This window comes from Cimex lectularius, unplaced genomic scaffold (genome assembly GCF_000648675.2).
Source record: "Cimex lectularius strain Harlan isolate CLEC.00 unplaced genomic scaffold, Clec_2.1 scaffold144, whole genome shotgun sequence".
NCBI classification, from domain to species: domain Eukaryota; kingdom Metazoa; phylum Arthropoda; class Insecta; order Hemiptera; family Cimicidae; genus Cimex; species Cimex lectularius.
Genome location: NW_019392700.1, coordinates 350,494 through 377,086, shown reverse-complemented (window position 1 = coordinate 377,086; position 26,593 = coordinate 350,494). Strand labels below are relative to the sequence as shown.

Below are 26,593 nucleotides of genomic sequence, written 5' to 3'. Positions count from 1 at the left end.
CGAGGGATGAGGACACTCCGAACCCTGTAAAGCTAGAAAAACACTCGTGTTTTGATCCCAAAGACAAACTTTTGGCCAATTTTGATGCTTGGGTTACAAGCTAAGTGACAGGCCATGTTCTTTTGGAAAACACTGCAGTAGTCGAGTCGGAAACGTTATTTGAAAGAAGTGACCGTTCCATTCTCAAGATACAGTTACACTAATATGTACTAATGAACCTTCAGTCATGAAATGCGCATGATATTTAGTAGTATCCTGCGTTAATGGTAGTTCGTTTCCCACTAAGCTAGTAAAAATGCCGATACCCAACCGCAAATAAGCACTCCGTTCAGTCCGATAGTAAAAAAAATAAAAATCCTTCTTTTATGATAGTTACCTTAAACTAGGAAGTTGTACTAACATAATTGAAAAGTGGGTGGTCTTGCTCGAGAATTGTCTTTTATTAATTAGCTCTTTTTCCTGAGTTGTGTCAGCTATCTTGTTTCAATATGCAGCTGTTGACGGGAAATATTTTAACTGAATATATTTCGATGTATCACATGCCAATTTGCCAATTATAATATAAAATAATGAAAAACGAATCGTTCATTATGCCTTCAGATTATGATTGTTATCAAAACAATGAAATATTTCAATATAAAAGTCAAATTAGACAAACCAGTTACTGAAAATGTCTTTGTGATTTATTTGGTGATCGTGAGGTACGGACTGGTGTGACGTAGGTTTTAGAAAAACATTTTTTTTATCATGCCAACGTTTCGACCTTTATTGAGATCATCTTCAGGGCATCGTTTAAATTTTACAAATACACGTAGGATGTGAAAAAATGAATTTATACAATGCTAGAAAATTTTAGATTAAAAAAAGAATGAATTTATACAATGCTAGAAAATTTTAGATAAAAAAAGAATGAATTTATACAATGCTAGAAAATGTTAGATTAAAAAAGAATGAATTTATACAATGCTAGAAAATTTTAGATTAAAAAAAAGAATTTATACAGTGCTAGAAAATTTTAGATAAAAAAATGAATTTATACAATGCTAGAATATTTTAGATTCAAAAAGAATGAATTTATACAATGCTAGAAAATTTTAGATTAAAAAAGAATGAATTTATACAATGCTACATAAATTTTTGATTCAATCAAAGTATTTAGTGATTTATACTTTTTTGTGCACTAGTTAATCTGTTGGAAAAATAAGTTTGTTCATATTTTTTTAAATTTTGTTCTAGAAAATATAGGCCACTGTTATAATTATGCCCTTGAATAACACCTTTTGTTAATCTAATGAGGTTAGCCGTGAATTAACCGGTTTGTAATAACAGAATGATACAAAGATCATCCTTTGTAAGTAAAACGAAAAGGATTTCGATGAAAGGTCGGCTTTGGGTTACAGCGTTGGGACTTAAAAAGGTAGTCTTTCGCCTAGAGAAATGGGATATTCGGCAACTCTGTCCTACAAATGATCTACGCTCTTTCTTCCTTTACTTCCTCCGTGTCGATTGTTCTTTAGGGCTGAATGGAACAATAGAAGGTTTCTTTTGTTCCTTTTTTAAACATTGTCCGGAGGAAGAAAAAAACGCAAGTGACCTGGGAAAACGCAAGTGTTAAGAGTTATCCTTACGTTACGGGGTCCGTGTCGGATCTGCTGGTAGTCTCTGCTGTTACAATTTTTCGTGATTTATTAGACAAGGTTTTGCAAAGGGCAGTCAACGAACTCTTAAGATTGTCAGCCTCGCCGGAAACGGCCGACGTGCTGCGTATAACTTCACGCCATGGGGGTGAATTCATTCGCTTTAGGTTTCAAAATTATTTCATACAAGTGAAACTTTTAGAAAAACTTGATGTTTGAACTTTAATAGCTGCTGAATCTGTATTTATGATGCTAATTTTTATTAAGGTCTTCATGTTTAACTTTTTGTCGCTATAAATCAATAAAAAAAATTTCATACTCAATTTTATAATTTTACTGTTTTTTTTCACAAATATTATTCTCTGTAATAGTAATAAATCATATAATAGCCTTAACAAGTTTCAATATTGTAAATAGGCGTTTATGTTTGTTAACCTCCTTAATATTATTAATAATAGTTGATAATAGGTTGAGATGGGAAGTTGGTATCCGAGTGGATCGAAGTCACTCAAGTGGTAGAGCAGCGGCGTATTTAGCGGAAGGTCGTGGGTTCGAATCCCGCTCGTAACACTAACTTTTTCATTTCAGCCAATACCTTACATAAAGATTAATTAATTGAAAAAAGTTGTTTGGTCAATCGGACCACGAAATATAATGGATTAATAATAATTTCAAAATTCTGATGAAGGGGGGATTCTATATCTATCGAGGATCTCTGTGTTTTTCCCACTTTTAATATAATAATTGAATAATATTGCAGCTTTAACAAACTAGACGTGTATTTGTAATTGTCGTGTATATGCGGGATTGTTATGATTTATGATGTTATTTGACTATTCTTCGATAATTAGCATTGCTGAGAGGTGTCGGTGGCCGCAACGGTTTAGGCGTTGACACGGCGCTCATCACTGTAAAGTAAAGGTCCTGGGTTCGAATCCAGCAGCCAATGCAAAAACACCAGCACCCCGAGGGTTGATATAACCTCTGCTGTTGCGAACCCTCGTAAAAAATAAAAAGAAAAGAAAAAATTAGCACTGGTGTATACAAAATTAAATTCGTTTATACGTGTTCGTTTTTGTTTTATTGTATTAAGTGTCTAGATAGTATTGAGTTCTCACGCTGATCCGGCATTGGGTCACTTATTGGGTCGGTTTTCACTCGCGGCTTTGTTGATCTACTGCGTTTCGGCATTGCGCCATCTTCAGTGAGGAACAGGAGCAATAGTATCGTGTTGCTTCGGTTTTGTGAACCATCCTTGTATCCTCCTGTACTAACAGAGACAGCTTTGGTCAATGAAAGTTTTTAATGCGTATTTATCTAAAATTACCCCCCCGAGGATTAACATTGTCAGGTTTTTTATGGCGAAATACCTAGTTTTTATCTTGATTCAAATATGACATTTTTATTTTGTGGGGGTTTGGTTCCAAAGCTCTAAAAATGTTAAATTTTGGCCTGGTTAAACATTAAATATTACTTGTGATACTCCAGCCTAGGTGGATGCTTTTGAACCGTCCAAATTTAAAGGGCCAACTGATCAAAATCATCACAAAATTTTGGCCATTAGAGTATTTAAAGGATTTCGTACAATGTTCTGTGATGATGCGTCATTTCCGGTATTCCAACAGTCGATAAGAAAGAAAATATTTATTATTATCTACACATCCGACAAACATTTATATAGATTTATCAGCTCGTTTCAACACCAGGCTACACCAAAGTCACGCCGTACGATAAAAAAGAAAAACTTGGTTGGTTCCTAACACGTTTCCGGACTTCATTCCTTCATACTTAAAATTTATAATACCCGCTTACTTTAAATTAGTTAGTAATTCACAGATATAATTGTTATACCATGATCTGCGATAGGAGAATTTGTTTAGGCCGAGGAATCTTTATGACAAAATTACAAATTTTTAATGAAAATTATATTAGTTTTTTGATGTTTTCAATCAGTACTATTAAAGAATACAGGAAATTTATTAGTTCCAATTGGAATATGAAGACTTTCTGAAATAATCTTAAATGATGTATTGTTATTAAAAAATGTTGGTTAAATGGTACAAATAAGCTTTTCTGTTTAATTATCATGGATTTTTATCCTTAGTTTTTATCGGTTTTAATGCGGTTTTACTTCTTTAATCAGCGGATGAACAGTAATAGCAAAAAACGCTTTTATAGAAAGCTGAAAGCCAACTCTTGTCTTTGTAAACAAGCGGCTTCCCGCTCACAAAACGCCTGAAATTAAAACTGTCCCGCGTAATTGTTCAAGCTGTGAAAATCGCTTAGCAATTGGGTTACAAAATTAAAAGTTGGCACGCTTTTTAATTCGGCAGAGATCTTCGCCCGGTTTTATTTATACAGTGTCGAATCCTTGACTTTCCTTTATGTATTTTCCCCCTAGTTATGATTAACCGAGTCATCTGCCCGGTTTATTCCGCTTGGCCGGTCCTTTCATTGGCAATAACGCAGACTACATTTAACATATTCACTCGTATGTTTGTTTTAAAACTCATATTATCATTTGACCGTGACAAAGTTGAGAAAGGAAATTGATTTAGGGTCTTCGGAGGCCGCACCGGTTAAGTCGTTGACACGGTGCTCATCACTGTATTGTAAAAGTCCCCGGATCCCGCTCATGACACTTTTTCATCTCAACCAAGACCTTACATAAAAGTGAATTTATTGAAATAATTAAATAGATCAATTATGACCGCTACACATATAAGGATTAAACAATAATTAAAGATATAATTACTTCGCTAACAGCTCCTGTGGCCACTTCATAAGTCGCTGAGAATAGAATCCTGATTATAGGACATATGAAAATATAACAAAAAGCGGGAAAATTAGAAAAGTTGTAGGTTGAGATGATGAGTTGGTGTCCGAGTAGACTAACTTTTTTATCTCAATCAAGACTTTAGATAAAACCATAACTAATTATTATTTGGAGATCGTGAGATGCGGTCTGGTGTGACGTAGGTTTTAGAAAAACATTTTCTGTATAGTGCCAACGTTTCGGTCTTTATTCAGATCATCTTCAGGGACTGGGATTTATAAACATTGTTTAAATTATACAAATGCATGTAGGAAGTGAAAAAAACGATCTCCAGATAATCATCAACTAACGGTCACTAAACACCACACATATAACTAATTAATTCAAACAATTAAGTAGGTCAATTATGACCGCTAAACGTACAAGGATTGATTCATACAATAATTAAAGAAATAATTAATTCGCTAGCAGCTCTCTGTGGCCACTTTGTAAGTCGCTGAGAATCGAATCCTGATCACACTACATATGAAAATATAGCAAAAAGAGGAAAAATTAGAAAAGTTGTAGGTTGAGATGAGGAGTTGGTGTCCGAGTAGACTAACCTTTTCATCTCAACCAAGACTTTAGATAAAAGTATAATTAATTAATTGAAATAGTTAAATGCGGTCAATTATGACCGCTAAACATATAAGGATTAATTTCTAAATAATGTAAAACCAAAGATTTTTTTAATAAAATACCAAATTTAATTCGAATTAACGATTCTTTAAAAATAATTTTTTTACAGAAGTCCTTACCTTTAAGTCAAAGAATAAGACGGTATACATAGAAACTGACATAGACGAATTTTTAGAAAATTCTTTTAGCAAACTGACACAAGAACTTGAAAGTAGTTTACATGTGGATGGCGATTCGTGGCTGTCGATGGCATGATTAAGGGTAAATAAACATAATCCGTTGAAAAACGGTACATTTATACCCCTCCCGAGGTCAATTGAAAGTAAGGAAGCTTGTAATGATGACTCTCTACTTGATGCTTCAAGTATGCAATAATAGTTAAACTTGTGTCCTCCCACAAAGAAAGGAGCCATATCGTCATATAGTGCATCTATACAGTTTTGATTGTATAACCTTTCCCGTTCCGTTTAGGGATGGAAAAAAAAAAAAAAATTTACACGATCACAGAGCCTTGTTGTTAGTATGTAATTAGCCGAGCACCATACACTACTTTTACATAAAACATTAAGAAGGCATTTCAGTATACGACATATACAAACGCATGAAACAAACACGAAACCAAGACTTTTGTCTGTTTCTGAAACAGTCTAAGGATGTTACAGCAATGCCGAATTCTCTTCCCACCAGGCCTTATCCGGACCAAATGCCGCCCCAAAATTTGTAGAGTATGTCGTAGGTCTTGCAAAAGAAATCAGTGACGCAAATACAAATCTGTCGATGAATATATCACCAACTGAAAAAATATGTTTTGAAAATACTAATGTTATTTGTACGATGTATAATTTACGGCCAATGACTAAAAATTACGGGACCATTGTCAATTAACGGGAAGCTGCACACAGATCTTGTAACCTTAAAGGAAAAAATCTTAATTTCTTACCTGGTATAATTTACAATTTAAGGAGTATGACGGTCATTTTATCATAAGACAATTCGATTACGACACTGAAAAAATAAGTCATATCTCACTCTGAAGAAAAGTTTATTACTTTTAGTAAACGGGTTAATGATAATTTTGGTTTAAAATTTATAAGTTCTTACAAGTTTTTATCTAGGAGCCTTTCTTCTATTGAGAAAAATTTGCCATCCCTAAAAGAAGGCTCAATATCCTTTAATGGAGATAGTTTGAGATTAATAACAAAAAAAAGATTATTTCCTGATGAATACATAATCACTTAAGAAATGTTGGATGAAACGGAACTACTCAAAAAAAGTGTGTTTAATAGTAGACTGACAGGAAAACATATTTCGGATAAAGATTATAATCAAGCAAAAGAGGACATTTAATTGCCAAACTATTGGAAATTAAAGGTATATACTTCAATTTTGGTATATACTTCAAAACTGATGTCTTACAGATGTTTTGAAAATTGTATACAACTGATGCACCTGAATGCACCTTCGAACGCATAAATTAGATCCAGCCTATTACTTCACTCTCCCATGCCTCAGTTGGATGGAATGTTAAAATACACAAATATGAAAATAAAACTCCTTACCGACTATGACCAAGTGTTAACGAGTGAAAAGGCACTGCAGACAGAAAAATATGAGAAATCCAAAGAATCCACTTCCATTACCCGGACTGCAACAATTATATTGATATGCTATTACAAAACCACTTCCCTTTAGCGACTTTCAGTGGGTAGATTTTTCATTGGAAGAACTGTCATGGTAGTGAAGAAAGTGAATTTGGTCGCATCTTTGACGTTGATTTACACTATCCTCTAAATTTACACGACCTATACAACAATTTGCCTTTTTACCCATTTTTTAATGAAACGAAAAAGAAAGTTGTTCAAAATTGTCTCGGATGATTTGGGGATGATTAGGGCGTTTCCTGTCTTGACATGGTGTTACACTCAACATAATCTTTAAATCATCTTTTTCGCCGATTTTGCCGGCTCTTCCTCTGGCAGAGTATGCTTTCTCTCGGATTGGTGGAATTCGTTGGAACAAAGTATATATTTGAATTTACAATATTTGCTCCTTGGGGAGCGTGTGAGCTCTGGGCCATCCGCACTAGGAGCTGATGTCATCGCTCAGAAAGTTTCCGCCGTTTCCGTCGTACACACCCATGTGGAGAATCACATTCGACCACCTTCTAAAAGATAACGAAAAAAAAGGAGGCAAACTATTTTGATACATGAATCTGCAATTTGCCAATGTACTGGGGATATTCGGACAAAGATGCTCATTTTTAATATGTAGTCACAAATAAACAAAAGTTTAATTTAATGTGACAATAAAAAGTCAATAAATTCATGAAATAAAATTAGTCCAAAAAATTATAAAATTAAATTATAGACTTAAGTCATATTCAACCATTTAATATTTCTTTTTCCTAATCGTTACATCATCAATCGACTCAACAAATCAAAGATGGGTGGTCTGACAATCGAATCGCTGTCAATAGGTTTGTCAATATTGATCATTCCTATCCGAGAACAAACTGCACGAACTAAATATCCCCATCAAGACCAGGGAGACAATTTTGCTCTAGCTCTAATAAAAAGTCAGTGTCTAAATTTATCCTTTTTCGAAGCTTTAGATTATTTCCCATGTCGAATAGACTTGCGGTCTAATGACACTTTTTCAAATAGGCATCTTATTTTATGACCTATGTAGTTTATAATTAATAGGCAAGGATTTTTTTTAGATTGAAACTGAACAGATTCCTCGTATACTGAGAACTTCTATCACTCATAGAAATTTTTCCATATGAAATTTTTTGCTCTCCTCACAACAAATAGTGTTAGATTTATACAGCTAAGTAGTTTTTTTTTTTTTTTTTTTTTTTAACGAGGGTTCGCAACAGCAGAGGTCATATAAACCCTCGGGGTGCCGGTGTTTTTGAAAAAAAGCCCATTTGTAAGTATGTCGGGTTCGAATGCAGGGCCGCTGGATTCGAACCCGGGACCTTTACCTTACAGTGATGAGCGCCGTGTCAAAGACTAAACCTTGCGGCCACCGACGCCCCCCAGCTAAGTAGTTAAGTTGTTAGATTATACATAAGGCTATTTTAGCGAAACTGAATCGCACTTCACCAAAGGTTCAGTGGTTTGAACGAACCCTTTTTTAATTATAACTCTTCTTTCTTTAATAAAGATAATACAGAATGAGAAAGAAAAACTTGAAGTAAAATGTTAGATTCAATCCGGTGTCTATATATTATGTATTTTTCTGAAAAATGTTTAACTTGCTGTAAAACGTAGCCTACAGAAACTTTTTTTCAACGGCAAACTTTTTTGAAACTTTTAGCTGTGAAAACTGTACGAGTTATATTTTTCAAACAGAAAGTATTTTACATTTTTAATTGTGGCTACATGGACATAAAAACTTACGAGATAAAAAGCTTTTCTTCAGCTTGAAAAACGTTTTCAGAAAATTGGAAAGTGTTGTCGCGCCCGGAACATCTGCGCCAATTTAATATAATAAAAAGTATAGAAATGATCAAAATTAAAAATTGGAATCCGTGCCAATATTCGTATAGCGGGATTGAATTATTTGCCAGCGAGAAGGGAAAGTTCTGCGGTCTCTTGCTGTCCGTAAAGAGCCGTGACTTAGCTTCATGTTGCCACACCGCATGAACGATGATATTTCAATCCAAACCGAACGAAAAAAAAATCGATAAATAAATTATTTTTAAGTTGTAGAGAACAGAGCATTGCTTGGGTGCGTTTCTAGATGTTAGCACAGGCTTTTAGTAGGGTCTGGCACCCGGGCATGCTTTACAAACTTAAACGCTTCATACCCATTCCTTATCTTATCCTGAAACCTAAGCGACCGCTGAGTCATGAGGTTCAGGCAGGCGCATCGAGTTCTCGGAAATTAGACGGCTTCCCACAAGGGAGCATTGTTGGTCCAATCCTTTGTATCATCTGTACTACTGACCTACCTGCCCACCCCAGTACCATCATCACCACCTTCTCGGATGATATCCCAAGTTTGTCTTCTAATCCAATCCTATCCTAGCATCCAAGAATATCTTGAGCTTACCGAAGAATGGTGCAAAATGTGGAGGGCAAGACGGAATGAAGAAAAATATACTCACTTCACATTAAAAAAAAACCTTCTTGACCTCCACTGTAAATCTACAACAGTTATCGATTTCCATTCAAGTCAGAAACTTATTATTATACCTAAAATTACTGACCTGAATGCCCTCTCACAAGCCTTAAGGGACAACAACAAAATAGAAAACGTGGTCATTTACAAACACTTCTAGGAACGAAATCTGTCCTAACCGTTAAAACTCAACCAACCTGATACAAAACTTTCCTACGACCTCTTTGGACATTCCGCTTCGAGCTGGGGTTCTGCCTAGACATCTAACATCCAGCGCATACAATCCTTCCAACGAAAAGTCGTCAAATTGTCAAAGGTCTTTACTACCTCACTATCCACGAAGACCTCAACATTCCTTTTGTCAACCGACTGATGATCCGTTCCCGATTTCAAAAGTTTCATACTAACCTCTTGATCTATCCTAACCCTACTGCTTGGGATCTCTCAACACATTCTCACCCCGAGAACTCCCCACTTCGCCATCGACGATGAACTCGAGACCTCCTTCATCACACTGGTGCCAGCTATGACTGTCATGGCATATGTGCTCCGGGTTCAATGCTGGCATTAGTGTTAATGCTGAGATCGTGTGAAAAAAAGTACTGTAATCACATTGGCAATATGTACTGATATTCATAGGGTACAAATAAAAACATTAATTATTTTTAAAAAATCTTTAAGTTAAATCAAGGACTCTGCGAGGAAAATATCGCCGTCGGTAGCGGATCTACGCTTTCTTGAATTTCCAGGAGAATTTCTGTGATTTGTCTTAAGAGAATTCTTTCTTTGTGCAGCCCATTCAATTCTGACGTATCACATTTCTCTTTCATTCATTCCATTTAAATTTTTAGGGGGATGAAACTATTATAGCAAAATCCTGTACGAAAACAGTGTTCATTTCTTTTTCTCGTATAAAACAAAATATACTTACCGTGTTATCCGATTTTTGTAGAAAAAATTAATAGTCCGTGTAATTCTGTCATTCAACTTCAATGTACCCAGAGAAGATATTTCTTTCGTTCATTACAAACCATGATTTCGTTTGGATACATTTATTTACGTTAGACACTTATAATTTATTTGTGATAATAATTATTGGTATATTGGGAATTGCGTGTGCTAGTTGGTGGCAATTTTTAATTACCCCTGTTTTTAATTTCCCTTGGGGACTACGACACCCACTGAAAACTGTCAAAAGCCGTATTTGTCGAAATAATACGATGAGAATAGTCGGACTATGATGACATTTTGTAAACTTTTTGAAGTTATCGACTAAACTTATTTTACCTCACTTTAATCTAAATTTCAATATCACGATAGTGTTCAAACATTCCACATTTTTATTTTATTTTTAATACCATGCACCGCTGCTTTAGAACTATTCCGTTATCCTGCCCATCGGTTAAGCAACAGATTTCTTAATAATGCGATATTATTATAAAACCCCGGAAATTTCTCATTTTTCATTCTACCTGTATAATATTTGAAAATTTCCGTATCGCTTCTTTTTTTTCTTCTTATCTCTTAACTGCTTTTGGCTTTACTGTTGATGGATAAAAAAAGTACAAACATATTTCAGTTTTTGTTTATTTTTCTTTGCTTTATTTTACATGTACTCTACCATTTAGTTTTGTTACACTATATGTTTGTGATGGATATAACACGATTTATCATAGTACGTTTTCAGCACGTTATTTGAAATTATCATAGAAAGAATTTATTTTCAAGGAAACTTCGCAGGTCAAACAGTATTTTTACAAATTTGCTTTGTCACTACAATCGCCTTATTTTGGAAGTGGTCAAATGACCAAAAGACCGAGTCGAATGTTGGTCGTAGTTGCATGCTGCGATTTTGATATGCCGAGAATTCCCGGACTATTTCTCCTCCCAAACGCCCTAATATATTCATAACCTCAATTTAAGAATGAGATTTAAGACCAGTTTCACCGCTGAGATTTACATTCCGGGGCGTTAATTGTGGAAGGGTGGATTTTTGACCCGTTCGACATGCTGAACTCGTATGCCGCCCACTTGCTCCGAACCAGTTTCCTAGGCTAGAATCTGCTGGGGGCCAAAATCGGCTTGGAAACGACGTTTAGACGATCTGCTGTTGCCCAACGCCAATAATTAAAATCCCTCCCATGGAACTCCGGACGTTGACTTAGTTTTAGGGTTCGCCTCACTTTATAAAATAAAAAAGTTTTGGTGGAAAGTACCTTTTTTCATAATTTAATTTAGTGTGATTCTGAATTTACTTAAGTTGTATCATTGTCTTTTATTGGTTAATTGGAGATCGTGAGATGCGGTCTGGTGTGACGTAGGTTTAGAAAAACATTTTCTTTATCGGGCCAACGTTTCGATTTTTATTGAGATCATCATCAGGGCCTGGGATTTATTATGAAGATGATCCCAATAATGATCGAAACGCTGCCACGATAAAGAAAATGTTTTTCTAAAACCTACGTCACACCAGACCGCATCTCACGATCTCCAAATAATCATTAACGATCACTAAATACCACACGTCTTTTATTGGGTTGTTTCACATGAAATGTACGATTTTGTAATTTCAGAAATTCAGAGAGGATATAGCGGTTTTATGTTGTTTACTTCCAATTGGTTTACATATTATAATTAAGCAGTTATTAATCCTCCACTTTGTTTATAATGATGAGCTCCGCAATCCGTGACACACTTTTTAGTATACCTCCAAATATGAATATGGAAACACGCGATTTTCGTGTAATATTCCTTTACGAGTTTAAAGTCGGTCATTGGGTAGCTGAGGCTGCAAGAAACATCAGGCGTTTGGGGAAGGGAGTGTAAATGATCTGATCATTCACCGTTGATTTGCTAAGTTTTCAGAAGGGAATACCAAATTGGAAAACAAACCCCGCGGAAGACCTCCAACTTTAATTGACGAGTCCTTAAGCTTCAGGTGGAAGAAAACCACTATCAGTCAGAGGACTCTCACAACTAAATGTAAGTGCAGCTAGTGTAAAGACAAATAAGGAACATAGGAAAAGTCAAAAAGCTTGAACTGTAGATCTCTCATGAGCTCACTGAGCCACAGCAGTTAAACCGCCTTGAGACATGCATTTCGTTGCTCGTCAGGCAAAAAAAACCGTGTTTTTTCTTGAAAGAATAATCACTTGCGACTGCATATGACAATCAGCGTCGGTCAGGATAATGTTATACATCGACGAAAGAAGAGGACACATGCCAAAACCAAATTTACACAAAAAATTTATGGTGGACCATGGCTGGAATTATTCATTACTCCTTTTTGCCTATAGGTGAGACCATTAGACCATTACCTCTTCATCATACTGCAAGGAAATTGACGAAATGCATAAAAAATTACTCAAAAAACAACCTGCATTGGTAAATCGGAAAGGTACTATACTCTTTCACGACAACGCCTCATATTTTAAAACATACTGTAAACAAATTGAAAGACGACTTGGCTACGAAGTTCTTCAGCATCCACCTTATTCTCTAGACTTGTCTCCAACAGATTTTCACCTGTTTGGGAATTTAGACAACTTCGCCAAAAAAAAATTTTTGAAAATGATGTTCAAGTCCAAAAAGCGTTTTCAGATTTTGTTTCATTTCAAAGCTCAGAATTCTTCAGTTCGGGCATAAAAAAGTAGGTCACGCGTTGGGAAAAATGTGTAGAAAATGAAGGTAAATACTTAGAATAAAATGATATTTTTATATAGTAATTTAACTAAAATCCTTGGAAATGGACATTTCATGTGGAACAACCCAGTAGAATCCATTGTAAAACAAATTCCTAGCTTACATCAACAGGGAAAAATAATTGTTTAAATAAAATCTGCGATCCCATGGTGGAATGAAATTTCTATCAAAACCAACATTCCTAGTTCTGACAAGGTTTTTTACATCTTGCATTTTACAATTATTTCTCGTGCAAACGGAAATGATTCTGATTTAGTAATGAGTTAAATCTTCATCCATTTTTTCCGTTTAAACTTTGACCACTTTTCGAAAGAAAAAAAAACTGTCGTCTAAAGTTTAAAAAGCTTTCCTCTCCGTTATTGGTGTCAGGGCAAAAATGAGCCGATAAAGGAAAATGACACGGTTTTATCGGCTCGGGTCGAAAACGGGAAAGGTCCACTTTCAAAGCGGTACGTTCTAACGGGCCGTCGCTCTCAAATCTTCCATTGTACACAATTAACACAATAAATTATTTATATTTTTCCTTTATAAATTCTTGCCAGGCAAAAGTGTCCTTGGCCCGAAATCCGAGCCAAATACTAATTAGCTCTAGTTTATCCAAGACTAGATGATGACGCCAGTCGGTAGCATCTGCCTCGAAAAACTTTCGGGACTAATAAACAATTTACACTACTAATTCGAGTTTGTTTTTATGTATTGACTAAACAACAAAGTGTACTTATAATGCAAAGGGCCTGCATATTTTCTACCTCAGAATCATGTCTTTGGGTTGATAAAGCTACATTTTATACTAGCTAATTTATACCATTTTTTCCCTCTTTTGTTTGTAAAACTCATCTCCTTTAATTTACAATATGCATAGGTGCATAGAGAGGTATGAAAACAAAAATTTTTTTTTAAACATAGGCTGTAGTTCAACGGGTTAAATGCGAATGATGGAATTTGACGAATTCAGCCTCCATAAGAGAATTAATACAAAAAATACTTTTAAAAAGGTTTAAAAAAGACAGCAATTTGCGTAGTACAACCCTTGAAATTGTCCAGAAGGACGTTTTTAATTGAAACAGCGACGTTCAAGCTAAATTAATTTGAATATTACGCCAAAATATTGCAGGGGTTGAAAATAATTGTACATTTATTGAATAGGCCATTGGTTAAAAGGATACTTACTTGTGGTCACCTAACTTGTCCCACTTGAGGTCCCATAAGTTCCAAATAATGGAAAGGAGCCTTGGTTCTATATAGAGAGCGAGTAGGTATGCCAACTGATATAATTGTTTCTGAGCATATTGTTAACATTAATTATCACGAATATATTACTGCCAAACTTTCGACCTATTTTAAAAGTCATCATCAGGGCAAAACAATCTTAAATATATAAATAAATTGACATAATTAAATTTTTAATAGATTGTTTCAAATTTCTTTGACGACCGACTCAGTCCCAACATTGCCAAGAGATCTATACCACTTGTTTCGAAGCACTTTTTGGAAAAGATAGTTCTACTCACAGATGTTTTAAGCAGCTATCCGGATTTCGAGTAATAAATACTCATCATCAGTCAGAAGATAAAAACTCGTCTCTCGACAAGAATTGTAGGAGAAAAATTTTTCATGTCGAGAAACGTGTCTGATGATGAGTATTTATTACTCGAAATCCGGATAGGTGCCTAAAACTTTCTGTGAGTAGAACTATCTTTTCCGAAAAGTAAATTGCCATACTCACCCCACCTCAAATCAATTCTACTATTGTTTTGAGTGTTGTTTTTTCATCAATACTATACCGAGATCCAGATTATTCGAGTGTAAAAAAAGTGGTCCATACATTTACTTTAAAAGTGGCTTTCATAATCTCCGGTTCCGTTTTTGAAAATCTTATTGTATAATTTATTTTGTGTGAGTGATTGCATTTATTAGCACGAATGTAAGCTTGATGGAACGTATTACTGATCCTTACGTGTATGTGTGCATGTTTATACTACCCTACTGCAGTGAAGGGTTTGTTGTTTCTTTCCATGTTAAATTCGCATTTATGCTCGGCTAAATATTTTGTGTTAAAACTCGATGTTAAGCGGATTTCTTCATCAGAGCTTCGTCACAATATTAAGAGTAAAATATTATAATGATAACGGTAAAAAACAACAATCAAACATGTCAAACAGATGGATGAAAATTTCATCCAAAATTTATAACGGATGAAACAAAAATGTATTTTCCCTCAGGATGTCTGTCCTATCGAGGCATTCGGCCGCAGGTCGAATATCGTCGAATTAGTTAAAAATCCACCTTTCGTAAAGAAGATCGGATTTTTTTTATTGAACGTAATTTTCGTCCGATGAAGAAGCAAACAGAACAGTTGTCAGCCGCCGAGTCGATACGGGGCCGAGCACCATCGGAGATGTTCACTTCAAAATTACAATTCCAAGTTTCCTTTTCCATTTTTCGAAAATGGCGATGACCAGGTCCAGCAGCAATGTCAGTAACGTCAGTGATGTGAGTTGCTTTTTTTTTACCTTCTCCTATTACGATCACATGTTCTATTCAGTCCAAACTTTTCAAAATATATTTTTTTTAAAGGCAGGAAGAAATCCGTTGTATTTAACTACAAAATGTTCTTGGCGCCAGTAAAGATTTATGTACGGATTTATAAGTTTTTAAGCTAGTTTTATTAACCGTTATAGTATTTTGTTTCGGATATTTTAATCTGTAGATATGTCTATTGTTCCAAAAGTTAAAAACTAAAGTTTTCTCAGAAGATCGTTCATCGTAGGATTGATTTAAAGACGTTTCATTAAAAGGTCTTCCGAAGTAGGTGATGCTTCATACTTGGCATTTTTGAAGCGGGTAAATAAAAGTTCTACAGCACAACTTCCTCTGAGATAAACGCTGCGGATTTTCCTCCACAAGGATTTAATTTTATTTTTGTTTTGGGCCAATTAAGAAGCGATTCCGTCATAGTTGAGTTTATTATTTTTTGAAGCCTGTTTACATACGATATTTCTTAATTATCTACCTTTGGGTTTATAGCTTTTTATCTTTTTTGTACTTTCGTCCGATTGCGAGTGGTTTTCCCCACTTTACAACATTTTATCTACAGTCGATAGAAAAGTTAGTCATTGGAGCCGGTCCGGTCTATCGTTTAACTATTGAGCAATCAATTGACACCGGCGTTTGACTCCAATCGGCATAAAAACAGTTCTTAGGAAATCCTGTACGAACTTCAGTTTTTCTCAAGGGCCGGCCACCTGTTCTGGGATGGGGGCGGTCGTCTGTTCCAAGATTTTGCAGCCCATCTATGCTGAAGAGCTGCCAGCTCTCGACTTACAGACTCATGAGGTACAACAATTTCAATCTCACACTTCGTTTCTAAAATTTAAATTTTCATCAACAACAATACTTTTAGGGCGGACGCATAAATTGTAGCCCTTTCCTGCACAGCAAACAGCATACAATTTCTTTGGTTTTATGTTAACATTTAGTTTACAACCCATTAAAATTGTATAATTTAATTTACAACGAAGATGGAGTGCATAACTACTTTTATGACTCAGCTTTCTTATTTGTCACACCTGTTACCATAGTTTGGCATTAATTACCTAGGGATAGGGATAAAAGAGGCGGCCCCAAGGCCTTCTGCACCTCGACATCTCAGTAGGTCTGTTATTTTCCTATGGTTTTTACAACTCACTGGCCATCTTCAGGTTGTTGTTCAACCTCCAAAGCCTTGCCAGCTGCTCTTAGTGTTCAATCTTGCTTGCAGCTTTTCCTCTCCTATTTACACAAATCTGCGCCTGCCTAGAGACCTTGTCCTGCAGCCTCCTCCACTTCCTGGCAGTATCTGCAAAGTGTTTCTTCTGCCTGTACTTCTATTCGGTGCATGTGCCTTCCTTAGGTGGCAATGCTCTGTCTGGCCAGAATCCTGGTTTGGTCGCAGGTGCCTTTCAATAATTTCTTTGTAAGTTTTGCGGATGGCCATTCTATAATTCTCTCTTTGTGCGTCTCATGTCTGAGGTATTATTCCACTAAACTTACATTAAGGATCCATTTTAGAGGGATCCTCTTTTGTGGCAGGGTGCCAGGCCACAGGTTCGAGATCTAGAGAGTCTGTGTCAGCTCCCTCTTTGGCCAACATGTCAACCTAGCCTCTATACCCCGAATGCCTAGGGGACTCAGCAGGGTCAGGTCATTGGTGTCACAGACTTTTTCCAGGGCCTCCATGTAGTTCCAAACACCTTCCTTTGCCTTTACCTTGCATGATGCTAGGGGCCTTTAGTGCTGCCTGACTGATTAATTGATTTCAGATTGGAAAACTGTAACAAATTTTATTTGGTGTTAGTGGTATGGTATTAGTTTATTTATATGGCCTAACCGTGCTGAAATATGGAGTGGTACTGAGGTTTAATAACACATCCAAAGCCCCAGTGTTCTACTCAAGGCTCCAGTGTCACTGAGACAAGCCTGTTTTTGGGTGCCAAGTATTAGCCTAATTGCTTTGGCCTGCAGGGCCTTGGCCCACCACACCACATTTCAGTATTGGTCTTAAGATGCAGGTGTATAGCTGTAGGGTCATTTGATGTTTAATCCCCAGTTTTTGGCACAGAGCCTTCTGCACTTCACCCAGGCAATTTTGGTTCTGTGGGTGGTTTTAATAATGAATTGACTCCATGTAAGCTACTGGTCTATGTGATCTGTAGATATTTGGCCTCCTTGGAATATGGGATTGGGGTTTTCCTTGTAAATGGAATCATTATGGTTTTGTGGGGATTAATAGATAAGATAGCTCCTCCCTTTTGCACCGCCTATAAACCAAGTTGAGGGCCTGTTGTATACAATTTATCGTAATGTGTGCATGACGGCTCTACTACTAAGCAAGTTCATCCGCATAGCCTAGACTATTGTTATTCTTCTTGTTACAATGCTTGTAGGAGTTCGTTTACCAGGGTCATCTACAGTAGTTGTTGATGTCCTTTGGTATATTGCCTGTGTCTGTTGGGGTTTTATTCCTCTCACAGACCCATTGTGTACCCAAGGTTCTTGGACCAGGGTGACATCCAGGCCCTCCCTTCAAACCTCTTGTATGGTGGGCAAAAGGATGTTGACCTGAAGTACCCTTATTCCTCCCTGTCCTACCTGTCCTATCATTGGGCTGAAGTGGAGTACCCCTGTTTGGGATATCCTTCTCCTTTCGTTCTACCTACTGTTGGCCTTGTTGTATCCTTTTGAGCGGGCTCGTGTTACTCTCAGCCTCCCTTACTGAGTCTGCTTCTTCCTCCATAGTAAGGGGGAGTTGAGCCTATACAGTTCCCGGTTTTGGAGTCTGGTATGTAGGTGGTGCCGGCAACTGGTTTGGGTGTGTCATCCCCCGCCAGAGTCTTGAGGACTGCATCCTTCCATGGCTTTAGCGTTGGGTCTCCCCCCCCAGTCAGTACTGACCTGATCCTCACAGGTACCTTGTAGCATCAGTGAGTGCACTGTTGAACATCAATTATTTTTCTACCACAGCTATCGCGACTTATGTCATGGCCCCTTGTAGGATATCTGCTCATATATTGGGACGAATTTTGGTTCGCACTGCTTCCTGGTTGGGTGACCTCTGGGCCTATCCCAGATGTTTGGTTTTTGTTTTATAGTTACCACATGTAGCTTAGGGATATAAGATGAAGCATGCTAGGGTAAGCCTGGATTCAATAGGACGTCGGCAAATTCTTTGAGGGCTCTGTTTGATACATTATTTTTTCAACACCACATTGCTATTCAATCTTCATGATTCTTTGCAGGAGGTGCCGGCAACATTGAGGTGTTACCCAAAGAGCACTGCATGGAAAACTGGGTTGGTCTTGTGTCCCCCACCCATTAATTACCAACATCTATAAGCAAATGACAATTAACAAGAGCAAGGCTCGTTTATTCCTTTATTTCTTCTGTTATTGTGTTGTTCATTTTTGGAAGTTGTGATGAGATTTAATTGTAGCATAGGCAGAGATTCATTACATCGGAACAGAAAGTATTATTTTTTTTTAGTTAATACGGTTTAACCAAATAATTAGACAGTCAGTTAAATTAGATAAATCTAAAAATTATGTTTAATACTATTTATATAAACCACAATATATGTAAACCACAGTGACATTTGAAAGCTATGTGCTTTGTAGTTTAAACATGTATAAAATCTTCACCATTTATATTTTTTTTAGCAATTAAATATTATAATAAGTGGTTTCCTTTTTGGTTACATGTTATTCAAATTAAAAATTCTTTGAATGTGCTATTTAAAGCATCTTTGGAAGCTGAAATTGAGATTTAATTTTAGAAATAACCAGTTTCCTACGAGTTCAGGCAGGGTCAATTATGAAATTGTAAAAGAGATACCTCAACGTTACACGTACAAAATGCATTTTTCCTGATTTTTTCATAAACCTAGTAAAGGCCAGTTAAGGATTATTATGTTTGTAATTTCTCAACTTGTTATATCTATACTAGTATTTAATTAATTTTGACTTATGAAACCAATTCCTTATTGACTGTTCACATTTTCATAGAGCCTACTCAAATGTATTTCTTGTCTCTTTATTTTTATTTTCATTTTATTTATTTTTTTTTTTAACTCACCTTGTTTCATTTTTGTTACAGGCCGAAGCTCGATTGGCTGCAAAACGTCAAGCAAGAGCCGAGGCCAGGGAGATTCGTATGAGAGAGTTGGAAAGGCAGCAAAAAGAATCTGATGAAAATGCCGACAGGATATATGACATGTACCCCAGTACTCCTGGTAAGTAAGATTGCCAGTGTACAATTGGATAACATTTTTATCAAATAATATTGTTAATAGACTTGAAATGTTTTACTTTACCTTATTCCTGATTTTACTATAATTATAGTAGTTTTGTGCTTACAAAGGCTTTTTAATTTTTAGATGGGATTACAAGATCAGCCAGGGTATCAGCTACGCTGAACAATAGCAGACTTTCTGCTTCCAACAGTTACCAGTCGTCCCGAAGGAGTTCTGAAGATTCATTGGAGGAAAACACTTCACTCAGAGATGTGCGGGTTAGTTGTCACTGATTAAATAAAATGATTAAATTATTTACACATAGTTTTATCTCACTGAAGAGGCTGATAATCTCTTAAACGGTGCAATTGGAGGCGATTCGTACAACAAATGTTCTAAACATTCTTTTGCACATTTTGATAATGTTATCGGTTATTTACAGGGTGAACTTCGAGAGGTCGAAGACAAGTTCAGGAGGGCCATGATAGGAAATGCCCAATTGGACAATGAAAAAGCTGCAGCAGCGTATCAAGTGGAACTTTATAAGGATAGGTACGAAGAATTAGAAGAAGAACACAACCAACTACAGGTACAATTTTTCCCCCCTTACTGTTAAAACAGTTTTGTACAATTTTGAAGTTAAATATAAAATTATATTTAGAGGGAACATAAAGAAAAATGCAGACAACTAGAACAGAATAAAAGGGATCAAGCAAAACTCCAGAAAGACCTCGAAGCAGCTTTGGCAGCACTTCAAGAAAGAGACCGACTGATTGAGGTGCAAAACTCATTATACATAATTATTATTATACCCTCTCAAAACCATTTACCGCTTCAAATTGAGTTCAAATTTCACCAGTTCTATAAAATAATTCTGAATTTGGATTGATAATTGTTACATAATAATAATATAATAATAATAATGTTTATTTAACAACAAAAAGATACGTATACAAAACAAAAAGTAAATTAACATTATACACCATGGTAAATACCGTATGGTGTTAAATAATAATACATATGAAAGTTAAAACTGAAACATTTGAAATTTGTATAATAAGGCTTCTTTTTTTTTCTTTTTTTCCTACCATGTACAAATTGAGCAATTTAAAATAGTGATTTATTTTCAGAGAAAAATATTGCAATAACATGTTTATTCATCCCTAAACAAGTTCATTAATGCTAAAATTTATAAAAATTAAATTAATTAAGGTTTTAAGTTGAGATAAAAAAGTCAGTGTCACAAACGGGATTCGAACCCACGACTGGTCAGAAGTCACGATAGCTCAAGTGGTAGAGTAGCGGCGTATCAAGCCGAAGGTTGTGGGTTCGAATCCCGCTCGTGACACTGACTTTTTTATCTCAACTTAAAACCTTAATTAATTGAATGTTATTAATTGGTCAAACGGACCACGAAAAATAGTGAATTTATAAAAATGTTGAAAAAAATATGTAACAAATTTGCAGAGAAATATATGTCAAAATAAGAATAATTTTTTGGAGTTTGTGCAAAATAGATATAATGAGTGTTGTATATGTTAAATTGAGAAAATGTTTTTTTAATAACAATAAAAAAAAAGTACTGGCATCGGTCTTGGCTTTTTGTGGCAAGTTTGTCATTGATTTCTTTGCCACAATTTTTTCTTCTTTGATTTAAAATAGTATAAATGAATGAGATGATTTCAATGTTATGCATTTTCATGTGTTGTTTAATAACATTCTTTTCTTCGAATAATGATTGTAGGAACAAGGATTGGTGATAGTGGGTGGCGAGACTTCTTCAAGTGCAACGGAGAGCGACGAGGAAGATGATGCAGGAGGGGGCGAGCGCAAGGGCAGAGAAAAGCACCGGAAAGCACTAGTCTCCTCAGATATGGCTAAACTTTTAGACTCAGTAGGTCACGGCTCTTTAGGTAAGATGCGTGTGTACGAGAGTGAGAGAGATTGGGTAATCCCACACTCTTAATTATTATTTTCTTCCATAACCAGATGTGCGATTGAAAAAATTGGCTGCAGAACGAAACGAACTCCAAGACGAATTAAGACATGTAAAACTCGAATTGGAAGAAGAAAAATCGAAAAATAGTCGGTTCGGTTCGAATCCTGCCGACATCGAAGAATTACAACGTAAGTTTTTATTTTTAAGTAGATTTATACCAAAAATGTTAATGATTTATTATCTTGTGCCACAAATTTATAATATTGTCCATTTTATGTATTTACACTATCTTGTTTATGCAAACTTTTCTTTTGAATTCTTTACCAATGTTTAGTTAATAATGTTTTGTTATCTTGTAAACACTTGTTAATAAAAATAACTAGACATTCTACTGTAATGTAAGGAAAACATAATACAGTAGAAACCCTAGTATCCAAGGATTCAATTAACCTGGATGTGCTTAAGATTTATGTACTTGTATGCTTATTTATTTGGGCATAAGTTTGAGCTATTTACAATAAGAGTGACATTGTCTTGATTTTATAAATTTTACTACTGGGCTGTTTGTTTACTAAAAAAATTCTTTCCTAAATTCTGCTTTGCTTTCCAGCTAGCCAAAATGTTGCAAAAAATTAGTTGATAACAATGGAATAGAATTATTAACAAAAAATAATGTTAAAAAAGGGTGACAATTTTTTTAAAAATTTCCTCCTTCCTCAGAATTGACAAGCAACAGTTCACGATATTTTGAAGAAGAAAAATAGATATTTTAGACTTGATCATCGGCTCAAACAATGTGTCATCATAGGAAAACGAAAACATAGACATTATCTGAAATATAAATTATGTACATAATTTTTTACTATTAAAATTAATATTTTTTTTAAAAACATTTTTTAAAATTAGCCTTTAACCAACACAATTGTATCAATAAAAAAATTATAACTCTTATCCAAGATAAGAGACGCTTCCTTCTTCCCCGTCATTATTAACGTAAAAATGATATGTAATGATTGGAAAAGTTGTAACACAACTATTAATGTTGTTTATCAAAAATGTTCAATTTTATTGTAATGTATAGTAATGCATAATTTATTTTTTTAATAAACAGCCAAAGTATATTATAAAATATATATTATTTAACAGGAGAAGCCAATAAACAGTTAGGAGATTATAAATTCAAGCTTCAAAAAGCAGAGCAAGATGTTTCAACACTTCAAGCCACCGTGAGTATAGACATTTTTTTAAATCAATTATACTGTGAACTTATTGTTTTTCTTTTTCCTTTTTAAGGTTGCAAGGTTAGAAGGACAAGTCATGAGGTATAAGACAGCAGCTGAAGCGGCTGAGAAAGTGGAAGATGAACTGAAACTTGAAAGGCGAAAACTACAGAGAGAGGTCTGCGCCTAAACATCCTCTTTATAATTGTATCATTTCTAGTTATAATTTATATTCAATATGTGTCTGGGAATGTATTATGTTTTTTGTATATTTCTCATGTTCTCTCAATTTTGTACATTCTATGCGGGGAATTGCATCCCCTAGTCTCTTTGATTGTAAATAATTAGTTGATAATATTTAGTTTAGTTGCCCCCCCCCCACCGTATGAACTTGGCGGTTGCATGATTTCCTAGCGGGTATTTTTAGAGAAATAAGCAAATATTTGTATTACCACTGCATGAATGCAAATGTTATTTTCCATTTTGTAATCTCGGTTTATAAACTTCAAAACTTTTCTTTAGAATTATGATAATACTCTATTGTATATTGTAATTGAAATATAATTTATCTGCCTCTCCTTCTGCTGCACTTTTCACAATTTCATGCATGCTCTTACCCTTGTTTTCATCCCAGTAAGTCATAATTTGGATTATTGTAATAAGGGTAAGGCTCTATATATTATTGAATGTTGCACGAACGATTTTTTATTTTTTTATTTTACTTGTGATTTAACTTGTATTTTTATTTTAATAATTGCATTAATTAACAATTCAGAATTAAATTTTTGAAGAGTATTTTTTTGCTTTCTAACTACTACACACTATTGATTGCATGAAATTTGAAAGTGAAATTATAACCACTGAGGCCTTTCTTGAACTATCATTTTATTGTTTTTTTTATTTTTTATTTTTATAACATAGATTGAATTTATCAAATGACGTTTGTAAATATGATCATTCGTTTTGGACAACGAATTTAAAAAAAAAAAAAATCGAGGCAGGCTGAATCGTATGAACTTTGGTTGTATTTTTAAAAAGGGGGACTTGCACTTAAGAAACACACTGTTTTAGACAATTATTATTGTGGAATAGAGGAAACTCTTAACAGAAATGACATGTAATGCACTATTTAAACAGATTTGGCCAAGTCTTACAATTCAGATTCTTAACTAAATATCTTGTTTTGCAGTGTATGTGCGATGGTTTTAAAACTTAACATTTTGGTTTTTGTTGTTGTTTAAAAAAAATGTTCCGCATCAATATAAGGTTGGTATCTTGATTTTGAGGAGACAATGGTTACTGCATCCTTTTTTTCACCGTTCTTTTGAGTAAGTTTTGCTTTTTTCATCATTCAGCCAACCTGAGAATCCTCTTCTAGCAACAGTTCATTTAAATAGTTCAGAAGCAGGTAAAAGGATTTTTCTACAAGAACAATTTCATTTGAACTGCAAATTAGAGAATTTATATACAGTTTTTTTATATTTTATTTTAATTTTATTTATTTATTTTTTGTGAGCAGTTAAAAGAGCATAAAATTGTTACTCAATGAAAAAGTCCGAGTGCGTGGTTTTTGATAGAAAGAAAAATCAGATATAAATAAAAATATATAAAATGAGGGCCTTAAATAGTGGTTACTGTCATTGGCTGTTTAAAATTTTTTGTATGTTTTCATATATACTAAACAAACGACGTTTATTAACATTATTGTTATATTAATTGGAACAGAATTAGTTTAATGTAAACCAAATTAAATGAGATTGGAAGTTCATGAATTTCAATAAAAAATTGTTAAATGCAGTGGTTTGAAAGAAAATTCACCGAAATACTGGAAAATCATTTAGTAGTTTAATTAAGTTAATATTTAACTAATGATTTTCTGGTGTTTTGGTGAATTTTTATTGAAATTCATGAATTTCTAATCTCATTTTATTTTGTTTAGATTAAAATAATTCTGTCGTAATTAACAAAAAAAAAAAAAAAAGAAAGAAAAGAAACAGGTGTATTTTAGACATACACAATTTACTACCTACTATTACACAATAAATCATAATATGTCTATCTTGTTGCCCAGTTAGTTATATCATTATTTAATTTTCTTTCTGCCAGCTAGTGCCAAAGTTTGAATAAGAGATAATAAAACAAATAAAATACTTTATTTATACATGATTATTTGGAGATCGTGAGATGCGGTCTGGTGTGACATAAGTTTTAGAAAAACATTTTCTTTATCGTGCCAACGTTTCGATCTTTATTGAGATCATCTTCAGGGCTCAAAGTGTTTGTTTTCCGTGTAGATGTGTCATTCCTGTCTGTTGTGTTGAGAGTTTATTTATAGTTTGTCTATTTTGATAATGTATTAAAAAAAAGTCATGGTTAAAAATCTCAAATTAAATATGGATGTTTTGTGGTCTTCGAAGTCGTTTTATTATTTAAACAAAAAAATTAATTCTGGGCTACTTCCAAAATATAAAGCAATGTAGAAAATTATTTTTCCAACTAAGCTGATTTTTATGACTGATCTGAGATTTCCAAGTGATTTTATAATGCATGTTGAACTGATCAACTTTTATCACATTATTAGGTAGTCAGACTCAGCAAAGAGATCAGCATTTTTTCAATTTAGCATGCATGCACCTTACAACATCATAGATTTTATAATAGGCAATCTTTGAATTATATTGTAAGAAACGGGCAAACAAATGTAGAATAAAGAAAATTTGCATTGTAAACCAATTGCTTTGAGGGCTTATAAATATATACGGTATTATACTTTTATTGCTGTAATTAAAATTAACAGATTAAAAAAGCGTAATAAAGCTGCATGAACAAAGTAATTAAGAGTAGAATGTCCAAAAGAGAATATGAACAATATTAATCCATTTATATTTAGTGGTCTAATTGACCAAATTACTTATTTCAATTAATTATTATTTTTATGTAAGTCTTGGTTGAGATGAAAAAGTTAGTGTCACGAGCTGGATTCGAACCCACGCAGCTGAAGGTCATGGGTTCGAATCCCGCTCGTAACACTTACTTTTTCATCTCAACCAAGATCTTACATAAAAAGAATAATTAATTGAAATATGAACATTTCATTACCCTTTAATCCACGTCAGTTCTTCATAATTTAATTTCTCCCCAACTATAAGTTATTCTAATATATAGATGGACTTTAGAGGGAGGAGGAACATGCTTGGGAAGTCAAAGTATAGATGATGTGCGTTCTTAATATACAGTTTTTACCTCTTAAAATATAAATAAATAAAAAGATAGTTTTAGAAGTTCGATGGTAAAAGTTCAACTAAGATGTTTTCTCAATTATTTTAGTTAAGAGAGTTTCAAGCTAAGGTTGAAGAATTAGAAACGTCTAACAACCATCTTCAAAAGAGACTGGACAAACTGAAGACGGCGAAGTCAGCTTTACTGAAGGATTTGTAGCGAAGGTAAATGTTTTCATGTTTTCTTTATGGAAAACATTCTAATAATGTTGTTTTTGTTGTTTTCAGGCTGGACAGGTAGCAAGTGTAAAATTAATAACATATAACAGGCTACCAGAAATAAGTCATCGTTTAAAATGCTAAACATTAAAACGACTGTCAAGAGCTACTCATGACAACAGGCAAAGTTGTCAAACGAAAAATAGTGTTGAAAAGGGAGGCGGAAAAAAATGGAAAACGTGTTTTAAATGTCAATAAATAATTATTTATATATAATGATAATGTGAAAAAACTTGGGAGTATGAAAAGT

General features: G+C 34.5%; 1 protein-coding gene across 6 annotated transcripts in view; it reads left to right on the top strand.

The window, feature by feature from the left end:
* Nucleotides 1-26,372, top strand: part of LOC106668441 (leucine-rich repeat flightless-interacting protein 2) — an 83,340-nt gene extending 56,968 nt beyond the window's left edge. For 4 of the 6 annotated variants that reach the window (XM_014397210.2, XM_014397209.2, XM_024226120.1 and 1 more), the window contains 10 exons: nucleotides 19,552-19,687; nucleotides 19,832-19,965; nucleotides 20,130-20,276; nucleotides 20,349-20,465; nucleotides 21,432-21,600; nucleotides 21,677-21,814; nucleotides 22,773-22,852; nucleotides 22,920-23,024; nucleotides 26,174-26,289; nucleotides 26,353-26,372. In XM_014397210.2, coding sequence (XP_014252696.1) covers nucleotides 19,552-19,687; nucleotides 19,832-19,965; nucleotides 20,130-20,276; nucleotides 20,349-20,465; nucleotides 21,432-21,600; nucleotides 21,677-21,814; nucleotides 22,773-22,852; nucleotides 22,920-23,024; nucleotides 26,174-26,284 — 1,137 coding nt within the window. In that variant the 3' untranslated portion in view covers nucleotides 26,285-26,289; nucleotides 26,353-26,372. Of the gene's footprint in view, nucleotides 1-15,271; nucleotides 15,415-16,161; nucleotides 16,258-19,551; nucleotides 19,688-19,831; nucleotides 19,966-20,129; nucleotides 20,277-20,348; nucleotides 20,466-21,431; nucleotides 21,601-21,676; nucleotides 21,815-22,772; nucleotides 22,853-22,919; nucleotides 23,025-26,173; nucleotides 26,290-26,352 lie in introns of those variants that run through there. The other 2 variants (XM_014397212.2, XM_014397211.1) reach the window with 2 other exon arrangements.
* Nucleotides 26,373-26,593: the final 221 nt, after the last annotated feature.